The following is a 13,079-nucleotide window of genomic DNA, read 5'->3' on the forward strand; positions in this document are numbered from 1 at the left end:
TTGCGTGTTAAATTTGGTGATATATGGGGTCACCACTGAGCTGGATCTATACTGAGAAGCCATTTCTGTTCTAGATCCATGAGACAATTGAGTCAATAAACCAGCTGAAGATACAGCGAGACTTCATGCTGAACTTCTCTAGAGATCCAAAGGGATATATCCAGGACTGGCTGTTGTCCCAGAGCAGAGACCTGAAGGTAAGATGACATATGGCTGTTCTTGAACCATCCCTGGCTTTATCTCTGGTCACTACAATGAACTCTCCACTTTCCCCTCCCATTAATAACCTTGTGTTCTTGTGTAGTTAGAGGAGAGACTGAAGTCAGCGCCAGACCCCTCAGTCCTTCTCAGATTCCTCTGATAGCAGCTTATCTCCCACTGGAACAAAAGGACTATAATCTGCCGACCCACCACATCATGCCTGCAGAGAGCTGGCCGGTCCAGATAACATAACCCCCATGTGTATGGCTGTGATGGACACAGTCCAGTAGTCTCACCACAATGCAGCTCTTTCTGGGTCTAGGACAGAAGGTTCTCGCAGCTTTGGAGGTGGATGTGGCCCCCACACCTCTTGGGCCCTTGTACGGCTGCACCAATCTGTCTGCCCCTGGTGTATAGCACAATCTGCATCCTCATTGCTTCTCCCATTAGAGTGGACTCAATAACAGATCTTCCATTTTTACTAGATTATGACAGATGTGGTGGGGAACCCGGAGCATGAGAGACGAGCAGACTTCTACCAAGAGCCCTGGTCCCAGGAGGCCGTGAGCCGCTACTTTTACTGTAAGGTGAGACGAGCTTTAATATTAGGTCATCTTTATTCTGACTTGCAGTCCTGAAAGAAGTATGTGCCCCTTCCAGTTGTAAGCGGGGCACTGCGACACAGCCGTTTACTTGCCAGAAGTTTCTTTCTATCACTGTTGAATCTGGACTTCACTATATATTACACCAAGTAAAGCCATGAGCACACGAAGGCCAAACCACGGCCAGCCGAAACGGCAAAAACCAGGCTGCAGCTCCATGGTATTCTCTTCAAAGACATCATCTCGGGAGCGCCACTCCACGGGCACAACCGCAACTTGGCCACCAAGTACTAGAGCTTCTCAGAAGACCTTGTCAAGAGCTCAAGCCTCAGCCAGGACTGCACAGAAGGAACGAGGACGGACATCGGTGAGAACGATGACCAGCCTCACTCACAGCAGTAGCCACCACCAAGCCACGAACTAACGTAGCCTCTATAGCGGCCTATGTACACTATACGGAGAAAAGTATGTGCCCCCCACATCCACCTCCGGGGGCTTCACTGTCCTCATCTACATCCATAGACATTGATATGGAGAAAGTATGTGACCCCCCACATCCACCTCCGGGGGCTTCACTCTCCTCATCTACATCCATAGACATTAATATAGAGAAAGTATGTGCCCCCCACATCCACCTCCGGGGGCTTCACTGTACTCATCTACATCCAAAGACATTAATATGGAGGAAAGTATGTGCCCCCCATATCCTCCTCTGGGGGCTTCACTGTCCTCATCTACATCCATAGACATTAACATGGAAAAAGTATGTGCCCCCCACATCCTCCTCCGGGGGCTTCACTGTCCTCATCTACATCCATAGACATTAATATGGAGAAAGTGTGTGCCCCCCACATCCACCTCCGGGGGCTTCACTGTCCTCATCTACATCCATAGACATTAATATGGAGAAATTATGTGCCCCCCCACATCCACCTCCGGGGGCTTCACTGTCCTCATCTACATCCATAGACATTAATATGGAGAAATTATGTGCCCCCCCACATCCACCTCCGGGGGCTTCACTGTCCTCATCTTCATCCATAGACATTAATATGGAGAAATTATGTGCCCCCCACATCCACCTCCGGGGGCTTCTCTGTCCTCATCTACATCCATAGACATTAATATGGAGAAATTATGTGCCCCCCACATCCACCTCCGGGGGCTTCACTGTCCTCATCTTCATCCATAGACATTAATATGGAGAAATTATGTGCCCCCCCACATCCACCTCCGGGGGCTTCACTGTCCTCATCTACATCCATAGACATTAATATGGAGAAATTATGTGCCCCCCCACATCCACCTCCGGGGGCTTCACTGTCCTCATCTTCATCCATAGACATTAATATGGAGAAAGTATGTGCCCCCCACATCCACCTCCGGGGGCTTCTCTGTCCTCATCTACATCCATAGACATTAATATGGAGAAATTATGTGCCCCCCCACATCCACCTCCGGGGGCTTCACTGTCCTCATCTACATCCATAGACATTAATATGGAGAAAGTATGTGCCCCCCACATCCACCTCCGGGGGCTTCTCTGTCCTCATCTACATCCATAGACATTAATATGGAGAAATTATGTGCCCCCCCACATCCACCTCCGGGGGCTTCACTGTCCTCATCTACATCCATAGACAGTAATATGGAGAAAGTGTGTGCCCCCCACATCCACCTCCGGGGGCTTCACTGTCCTCATCTACATCCATAGACATTAATATGGAGAAAGTGTGTGCCCCCCACATCCACCTCCGGGGGCTTCTCTGTCCTCATCTACATCCATAGACATTAATATGGAGAAAGTATGTGCCCCCCACATCCTCCTCCGGGGGCTTCAGTGTCCTCATCTACATCCATAGACATTAATATGGAGAAAGTATGTGCCCCCCACATCCACCTCCGGGGGCTTCACTGTCCTCATCTACATCCATAGACATTAATATGGAGAAAGTATGTGCCCCCCACATCCACCTCCGGGGGCTTCACTGTCCTCATCTACATCCATAGACAGTAATATGGAGAAATTATGTGCCCCCCCACATCCACCTCCGGGGGCTTCACTGTCCTCATCTACATCCATAGACAGTAATATGGAGAAATTATGTGCCCCCCCACATCCACCTCCGGGGGCTTCACTGTCCTCATCTACATCCATAGACATTACTATGGAGAAAGTATGTGCCCCCCACATCCACCTCCGGGGGCTTCACTGTCCTCATCTACATCCATAGACATTACTATGGAGAAAGTATGTGCCCCCCACATCCACCTCCGGGGGCTTCACTGTCCTCATCTACATCCATAGACAGTAATATGGAGAAATTATGTGCCCCCCCACATCCACCTCCGGGGGCTTCACTGTCCTCATCTACATCCATAGACATTAATATGGAGAAAGTATGTGCCCCCCCACATCCACCTCCGGGGGCTTCTCTGTCCTCATCTATATCCATAGACATTAATATGGAGGAAAGTATGTGCCCCCCACATCCACCTCCGGGGGCTTCTCTGTCCTCATCTATATCCATAGACATTAATATGGAGAAATTATGTGCCCCCCCACATCCACCTCCGGGGGCTTCACTGTCCTCATCTACATCCATAGACATTACTATGGAGAAAGTATGTGCCCCCCACATCCACCTCCGGGGGCTTCACTGTCCTCATCTACATCCATAGACAGTAATATGGAGAAATTATGTGCCCCCCCACATCCACCTCCGGGGGCTTCACTGTCCTCATCTACATCCATAGACATTAATATGAAGAAAGTATGTGCCCCCCACATCCACCTCCGGGGACTTCACTGTCCTCATCTACATCCATAGACATTAATATGGAGAAAGTATGTGCCCCCCCACATCCACCTCCGGGGGCTTCACTGTCCTCATCTACATCCATAGACATTACTATGGAGAAAGTATGTGCCCCCCACATCCACCTCCGGGGGCTTCACTGTCCTCATCTACATCTATAGTCATTAATATGGAGAAAGTATGTGCCCCCCACATCCACCTCCGGGGGCTTCACTGTCCTCATCTACATCCATAGACATTAATATGGAGAAAGTATGTGCCCCCCACATCCACCTCCGGGGGCTTCACTGTCCTCATCTACATCCATAGACATTAATCTGGAGAAAGTATGTGCCCCCCACATCCTCCTCCGGGGGCTTCACTGTCCTCATCTACATCCATAGACATTAATATGGAGGAAAGTATGTGCCCCCCACATCCACCTCCGGGGGCTTCACTGTCCTCATCTACATCCATAGACATTAATATGGAGAAAGTATGTGCCCCCCACATCCACCTCCGGGGGCTTCACTGTCCTCATCTACATCCATAGACATTAATATGGAGAAAGTATGTGCCCCCCACATCCACCTCCGGGGGCTTCACTGTCCTCATCTACATCCATAGACATTAATATGGAGAAAGTATGTGCCCCCCACATCCACCTCCGGGGGCTTCACTGTCCTCATCTACATCCATAGACATTAATATGGAGGAAAGTATGTGCCCCCCACATCCACCTCCGGGGGCTTCACTCTCCTCATCTACATCCATAGACATTAATATGGAGAAAGTATGTGCCCCCCCACATCCTCCTCCGGGGGCTTCACTGTCCTCATCTACATCCATAGACATTAATATGGAGAAAGTATGTGCCCCCCACATCCACCTCCGGGGGCTTCACTGTCCTCATCTACATCCATAGACATTAATATGGAGAAAGTATGTGCCGCACCGCCTTGTGAGATGCAGGGCCTAGGACCTTGGAGGATGGTTCAGTCGCGGTGACTCTGATGGCTCTAACAATCTCTAGGTTAGGTGGCAATTATAAAGGGGGAGATGACAGGTATATGAGACAGAGTTATGTTGATGCCCGCAAAATATGAGGCCGCGGACGAAAAGAAGCATACACCGAGGGGCTCTTGCAAACTTCAAAGATGAATTTTACTGAAGACTGGTAACAATTCTTATATTTTTTCAATATAACAGTCATGGGTAGCAGATAAAATTTTCCTTACACATTGTGTCGATCAAAGCCTTTTCTCGGTCCCGGCCTTGGGAGGATGACAATAACTGTGCTGTGTGAAGGGGGAGGATCAGCCGACCTTAAGAGTATCAGGGAAATCTGCTGCGCAGTTTTGCAGTTCCTTCTCTTGTCCCAGCACTCTGTTACTGTAAATGCGGTGCACTCCGAAAAGGGTGCTATTTGTACTTCCCGCTTGTCCCAATCGAGGAGCCCCAATTTTCTACCTCCTCTCACCACCAAAACCGCCCATAACTGGACCTTTTCAGGCCCATATGCACCACCACCAACTGCCACTTATCTTCAAATCAGAAAAACAAGTTGCAATGCCAAACTAAGGCAGCAGAGGGCAGCATAGTACTACAAGTTGTAATACCAAAACAAGGCAGGAGAGGGCAGTATAGTATTAAATAATTTACCTCTTCCCAAGGCAAGACGGGGAGCCGTTGTCACAAGTGCAATCATGTAAGGAATAGAGAACACACCATATGACATATAACAGACATTAGTAATGTTTTTTCTGGTCACTACATATACCCCCTAGTTTAAACAGAGCCGTTCCCGGCGTTTGCCACCATATATATATTTTATAAAATAATACAGGTCAATGTCAAGTTTGAACCAAAGTTCTTTTATAGTCATAATTCCCAAACAGCGGAGCGTGAGACCAGCGTCTACACCTCCCCGGTACGAGGTGTAGACTGGTAACTGAGCAACATGTGAGTTGCAGTGGGGCGCTAAGTAAGGGCAGAACCCAATGTCTATAGCAAGTCTATGGGGCCCATACAATACTTTCCCCTATAGGTCACATCGGAACTCTGAGATAGAGTTCCGTCAAAGGTTAATTGGCAGACCTGTAAATGTATTGGTGGAAACCCAAATGACTGCAAAATATGAACTGAGGTAGACGTTGAGGTCCCAGAAATAGAGTAATATTCTCCCTGACACCTGTACAAACTTGGGGCACTAAATAATCAAGAAAGTATAGTAACATCCGATAAACATGCATTTTAGTGCAACAATAAACTTTATAACTCAATAATATTAAGACTTAACATTTCTTCATAACTCAAAAAAAAAAACGCAAATCCTAGAGTCTCTCCGGAGGAAGAATATCTTGTAGCAAATCTTCCTGCTCGTAGACGTAAGTAACAACCTTAAAGTAATGCATAAAAAGTGTAAGTGTTTTGGTCCCCAGGTGCAGGGTCGGGGCACACAGTCCATAAATGTGGCTGCACCGGTTTTTTTCTGTTTAAACATAAAGTAGTCCCAGTGTTTCCATAAGAAGGGACATAACGTGCATTAGAACCAACAAAAATTAACCAGAAATTCTCTAACAAACTGAGGAAAAGTCACAGTAATGTCTCTGTGCTTAACAGGGGAAGAATGTAGTCTTTTCCAGAAGAAAACAGTGGGAAAAATGTGCCATTCATTCTACAAGTTTTAGTCCAGATATCTAGCTGGTAACTGACCTTTGTTGTTCCTTTGAGAGTGTCGAACCATGTGAATTCCTCCATAGGGCCAGGATATATCTCTGCACGGTCAGTTCTGAGGTTAGTTGTTCTTGCAAGGAGCAACTCTTCATTAGGAGTCTTTGTCCACAGGTAGGCGTCAAAGGACCAAAACACAAAGATAACAGGTCATTGATATCGAATTCTGGAAAAGATGAACTGTGGGATCTTTTGGACTCCGGAAAAGATTCACACTCAAATAACTCGTCCACAGTTGTTGAATCAGGATGGAGGTATTCTGACCTACAGAGTTTTAGTCGATTCCTGTGAACAACCTTGGGTTGTTGAGTATCTCGCTGGATACAATAAATGTCATTCCCCGGGTATGGAATACCTTGGATGCTGTAAGGCTGTCCCTCCCATTGTGTATCAAGCTTTCCTGTACGATGATTGTTTCTCAACCAGATCTTATCACCTACGTGTAAAAGGTGTAGCTTTCGCTTATCAAAATTACGTTGCTGTCTTTTGTGAGCTTCTTCCATACGGGTATCCACAATTTCTTGGGCTTCCACTAGGCATGTTTGATGATCGCTCACCCACTCAGTAGCAGGCAGAGGATTAATTTCATCGGAGACAATCACTCCAAGAGTAAGGTTAGCGGGTAGTTTACCTTCGCGTCCGAACATCAGATAATATGGGGTGTAACCCGTAGAACATTGCGGGGTATTATTATACACATAGATGAGCTATGGGAGTAGTTTTGGCCTGTCAGCCTTTCTGTGAGCTGGAATAGCTCTTAGCAAGTTCAGGATGGTTTGATTCATCTTCTCGCAAAGCCCATTGCACTGCGGGTGGTATACCGTAATCCTGAGCTTCTGACAATTGTAGTACTTGCACAATTCTTGGAAGAGTTGTGATTCAAAGGTGGAGCCATTGATCGGTCAAAATCTTCTTCGGGCATCCATAAGGTAGCCAGAAGGCTTTCCAGAGAATAGCAGCGGTAGTCTGGGCAGTTAAATCCTTCACAGGGACGGCCACTACAAATTTGGTGAAGTGATCGATGATGGTTAAAACATAGCTATTTCCTGTCCTGCTGGGCTCTACCTTCAGATGATCAATGGCTACCATTTCTTATGGATGTCGACTCACAATCGGATTCAGTGATGCTTTCTGATCAGCTTTCACAGTTTTCCTAGTCACACACGTGTGACATTCCTGGCACCATTTTTCAATGTCTCCCCTCATGCCAATCCATTAGAATCGCCTACGGACTGTGGCTTCTGTCTTTTGCACTCCAAAGCAGCCAGACTGATCATGATAGGTGGTGAGAACCATGTCTACATCTCTCCTTGGGATCACAATTTGATGGAGACGACTACCTGTGATGGGATCCACGCTACTGCGATACAGCAACCCTTTCTTCACAAAGAACCGCTTTCGCTGTCTCCACAGACGAATCAATTCAGAGTCAGCATGGCCTCTGCAAATTCTCCCGGGAGGTTTCCCCGTGATTAGGAATTCCGAAATTTCTGCAATAAATCTACTTTCAGTCTGTACTTGTATCCATCTAGTTTCCTCTAGCGGAGGGTCTGAACTAGCTCCCTGGGACTGGGAGGCAGAAGTCTCCTGCCAAAGGGCACTGGCCACATTTTGTTGAGCAAATCGGGCGTAAAAGTTCGGCATCTCAACTTCCTCCCAGTGAGCTTCATCTGGCAGGGGATCTGAAGAGGCTGGTAATCAGGACAAGGCATCGGCATTGTCATTGGAATTCCCATCACTATAATTGATGATAAAATCTTAGTTTGTTAGTCTTGAGGCCCATCTCTGCTCTAAAGCTCCCAATCTAGCTGTGTTCAAATGAGCAAGAGGAATGTTGTCAGTGTAGGCGACAAATGGAGAGGCAGCTAGATAGTCCTTGAATCAGTCCTTGAATCGCTCCGTAATGGCCCACACGAGAGCGAGAAACTCTAGTTTAAAAGAACTGTAATTTTGATCATTCCGTTCTGCTCGTTTAAGAGATCTGCTAGCAAAAGTGATTACTCGCTCTTTTCCATCTTGCTTCTGGCTTAGGATTGCTCCTAGCCCCTTTAGACTGGCGTCGGTGTAAAGACGGAAAGGCTTGCTGTAATCCGGGTAAGCTAGAATAGGTGGAGTGGTAAGCTTTTTCTTGAGATGCTGGAAGGCAACTTCCTGCTCTTCTGTCCAATGACTAATAGATTTTTTTTCCTTTTTTTGGGTGACAACGTAAAAGTTCTTGCAATGGTACAGCGATTTGGGCATAATTAGGTATAAAGCGTCTATAGTAGCCCATAAATCCTAAGAAACTCTGGACTTCCTTAAAGGTAGTAGGTGTGGGCCAATCCGTGACCACAGTGGTCTTGTCCGGATCAGGTCTCACTCCTTCAGCACTCACCACGTCCTAGATAGCGTACTTGGGTCTGCAATAAATGACACTTCGAATGTTTGACTTTGAGGCCGTGTTTAATGAGAATCTGGAGAACTTCTGCCAGGTGCTATAAGTGGTCCTCATAAGATTTTGAGTAGACTATGACATCGTCTAGATAAAGCAAAACAGTCTCAAAATTTTTGTGGCCCAAACAACGTTCCATTAGCCTTTGAAAAGTTCCTGGGGCATTGCAGAGTCTGAAAGGCATGTCATTGAATTCAAGAAGAAATATGCAGCAGACCCCAGAGCTGTTAGTGACTCTTCGATGCGTGGTAATGGATATGCATCTTTATGGGTAATGCTGTTTATCTTGCGGTAGTCCACGCAGAATCGGATACTGCCGTCTTTTTTCTTCACCAAAACTAAAAAGTGCAGTCCAGGGGCTGTGACTTTCGCAAATTACTCCAGCATCTTTCATTTCTTGCATCATTTTTTTTGACAGGCTGATACATGGCCAGTGGAATGAGTAGGTACTGCTCTTTAATGGGAGGATGAGAACCAGTGGGGATGGTACGCTTTATCTCCCACGCTTTACCATAATAGTCTTGAGCAAGCGTCAGTACTTCTTCGATTTGTTTAGATGGGGTGGTTACCTCTCCTACATGAATGTCAGACCACCATGGGGCTTGAGTCACCTGTTGGGCTTTTTTTTTTTAGTTGGACTCACTACATCCTGGTAGGAAATGATGGATAATTTAGCTACAGGATAATACCTTCTCAGTTCCACTGCAGTGTCACCTAGGTTTAACAGACGAATTGGTACCCTTCCTGCAGATACCGTAACAAGACTTCCAGCGGTCCTAAGCGTAGGATGCTCTGCCATGGGTAGGGATTCTACTAGAGCCTGATAGTCTTGTCCTTGGATCCCTGGTCGAGCACGACACCACAGCATAGTTTCAGTTTTGGGTTGCAAAATGACAGGATGTACATCACAGATGCTGGCACGGCAGATCTTGCCTCGAGAATTTCTGAATTGCTGCTGCGCTGACAACACTTTGATAGTTCTCTGCAAGGCTCTTTGCTGTTCTTGTGAAGCAGTGGGTACTGATTTGCGAAGAGCCTCTAACATTTCTCCATAACAGTTGCACAGGACGTTCATGCTTAGAGTTACAGAGGTGTCTGGCTTTTCTGGGACATTTACAACCAGAACTCCCTGTTGTGGAAGTTGGGGTTCCCGATACCCTGTTATAGGCACAGACTGTCCATTAGTGGCTATAACATCTAACCACTGATCTGGAGGTTGCATATGTAGGTTAGGGTCCCAATGTCTTTCAAAGGTGTCTTTGGTTATGGTGGTGACCTGGGAACCAGTGTCTAATACTGCGGTAAATGGAACTCCATTAATTCAAAGTCACTTCCGGACGAGGTCCAACATATCTGGAGAACCAAGTAGCATTTTCAGGACCTACCGTCTGTCCTCCCGAGGGGCGGCCCTCTGCCTCGGGGGTTGCTCTTTTAAACGCCAAATATTGACGTTCCAAATGTCCAGCTCGATGACAATATCTGCAGATTGGCCAACCCTACTTGTCAAAACGGTCGGTGGATCTTTTCCCGGATGGGGTCTGATATTCCTGGCTAGTGCGGTCAGCAGGGAATTCCATTTGGGTTTTGGGCTTAGATTCTAGTAGCGGGCTCTCTAGCTTTTCTATTTTCTTGCAGATCTCGGCTAGTCCGCTAGCTAACTCCGCCATCTGTTTCTGTAATTCTATCATAGCATTAGTATTTGGAGCCTGCGTTTGGGTGGCTTGCGACAGCAGGATGTTACTTCTTGGAAAATTATGCAACATTTGAACTGCTGTATCACTAGCAAAGGTAGATAGTTCAAGTTTTTTAGCCACTGGGCAAAATTCTCTCCCTAAAATTCGAATAGCAAGTTCTTTGAATTCTTGGAAGGAGCTATCTGCATGCTGGAGCGCTAACATTTTTAGCTGACTGCGTAGGGTTTCTGTGGCAGCCCCTTCAATAAACTGCTCTTTCAGGACTTCATCTGTAAACCTGGCCTCCTGGGGCTCCACGTGTATTCCTCCAAGCTTCTTGCAAGGATAAAGCATAGTCTCTTAGTGACTCGTTAATGTCTTGTTTTTTTCCGAAAAAGCGCATTTTTAATTCTGATGCGGAGCGGACCTCAAATATGCTTTCTAACCGCTCCAGGATTTGTTCTACAGTCCTTTTCTGAACCTTGGGCCAGGACTTGATTTCTCTCAAAGCTGTACCTTTGAGTTGGCCACTCAGGATTTCCACTTTTTGGTCAATGGTCATGGGGTACAGGCAAAACAAAGTCATTTTTTCCTCTAAAGTCTTGGAATGTGTTGTTTTCCCCATTATAATGTGGCATCCAGGGAGCTCCCAAATAATATGGCATGGGGAGAGGCATAAATGCATTGGAGGCTTTATCAGAAGTGCTGTTGCGCAGAGGCTCATTTTCACTTTCGTCTGCCATTGTGAGTTTCACTTTTAGAGTAGTGAGCTCTGTTAAAACAGTCTTCGTAATCAGTTAGAGTACATGCAGTCACTGAAGGTTCATCCTGTTCGTGACGCCATTTTAATTGCCGCACCGCCTTGTGAGATGCAGGGCCTAGTACCTCGGAGGATGGTTCAGTCGCGGTGACTCCGATGGCTCTAACAATCTCTAGGTTAGGTGGCAATTATAAAGGGGGAGATGACAGGTATATGAGACAGTTATGTTGATGCCCGCAAGATATGAGGCCACAGACGAAAAGAAGCATACACCGAGGGGCTCGTGTAAACTTGAAAGATGAATTTTACTGAAGACTGGTAACAATTCTTATATTTTTTCAATATAACAGTCATGGGTAGCAGATAAAATTTTCCTTACACATTGCGACGGTCAAAGCCTTTTCTCGGTCCCGGCCTTGGGAGGATGACAATAACTTTTCCTTTGAGTAACTGTGCTGTGTGAAGGGGGAGGATCAGCAGACCTCAAGAGTATCAGGGAAATCTGCTGCGCAGTTTTGCAGTTCCTTCTCTTGTCCCAGCACTCTGTTACTGTAAATGCGGTGCACTCTGAAAATAGAATTATACTTACCGGTAATTCGGTTTCTAGAAACCTTCCACACCAGCATAGGAGGTTGTCTCCACGCCCTAATGGGGGACAGGAAGCACGAGAGGTTAAAAGGTCCCTCCCACCTCCCTCTCACCAGTGACTTATAACTGATTACCATAGCACCGGTTACCTTAAGATTCTCAGAATTTGTCCAAGAATGCAGGGAGGGAAATAGTGGTGTCGTGGAAGGTTTCTAGAAACCGAATTACCGGTAAGTCTAATTCTATTTTCTCTAGCAACTTTCCACGACAGCATAGGAGGCATAACAACCTATACTGCACTAGGGGGGGGGGGACAACGGCCTGAAGAACTTTTCGGCCAAAGACTAAATCCCTGTTGGACACAAGGTCTAATCTATAGTGTTTAGTGAAAGTATGTAAGGAGGACCAGGTTGCTGCCTTACAAATCTGCTCTGAAGATGCGCCTGCCCTCTCAGCCCATGACGTGGAGGTAGATGGTGTTGAATGCGCTTTGATCCCTGTAGGGGGAGTGATGTTTTGTGCCAGGTATGCTTCAGAGATAGCCTTTTTAATCCAATTGGCAATGGTGCTTTTTGCCACCTTCTTTCCTCTGTTTGGACCAGAGGTATGGATAAATAGGTTGTGGTCGATTCTATATGGTTTAGTGTACTCCAAGTAGTGGAGAATTATACGTCTTACGTCCAGCGTGTGAAACACCTCCTCTTTGGGGTTTGCTGGGTTTTGACAGAATGGAGGAAGAATTATATTTTGAGACCTATGAAAGTCAGACACAACCTTTGGTAGGAAAGATGGATAAAGGGAGAGAACTATGGAATCGTCTCTTACTGTTAAGTAGGGTTCCTTGATTGAGAGAGCCTGGAGCTCTCCTACTCGCCTTGCTGAGGTTATTGCTGTAAGAAAGGCTAATTTGTAGGTGAGGAGCTGAGAAGTACAGGATGACAGAGGCTCAAAGGGTGATTGAGTGAGTCCCGTAAGCACCATATTCAAGTCCCATGGTGGGACAGAGACTAGTTTTTTTGGATGTAGCCTAGCGGCCGATGTCATGAATCTTTTTATCCACCTGTGGTTAGCCAAGTCACAGTCAAACAGAGCTTAATGCTGATACTTGTACTTTTAGTGTGCTAGGTTTTAGACCTAGTTCCAGCTCCCTCTGTAAGAAATCTAGGATACGGGAAATGTTAGGGTTGTCTGGGTCGGGCAGGTCTGGCAGACACCATGAGGAGAATCTCTTCCATATTTTATTATATATGGCAATGGTGACTGGCTTCCGAGATTTCTGGAGGGTTTTAATTA

General features: G+C 46.5%; 1 protein-coding gene across 3 annotated transcripts in view; it reads left to right on the plus strand.

Annotated features, from left to right (window-relative positions):
• Window positions 1-13,079, plus strand: part of SMARCD3 (SWI/SNF related BAF chromatin remodeling complex subunit D3) — a 346,153-nt gene that overhangs the window by 312,980 nt on the left and 20,094 nt on the right. For all 3 annotated transcript variants that reach the window (XM_073551701.1, XM_073551702.1, XM_073551700.1), the window contains exons 11-12: window positions 75-197; window positions 687-788. In XM_073551701.1, coding sequence (XP_073407802.1) covers window positions 75-197; window positions 687-788 — 225 coding nt within the window. The remainder of the gene's footprint in view (window positions 1-74; window positions 198-686; window positions 789-13,079) is intronic.

This window comes from Dendrobates tinctorius, unplaced genomic scaffold, assembly GCF_039654945.1.
Source record: "Dendrobates tinctorius isolate UK_male_01 unplaced genomic scaffold, ASM3965494v1 ptg000179l, whole genome shotgun sequence".
Classification (NCBI taxonomy): domain Eukaryota; kingdom Metazoa; phylum Chordata; class Amphibia; order Anura; family Dendrobatidae; genus Dendrobates; species Dendrobates tinctorius.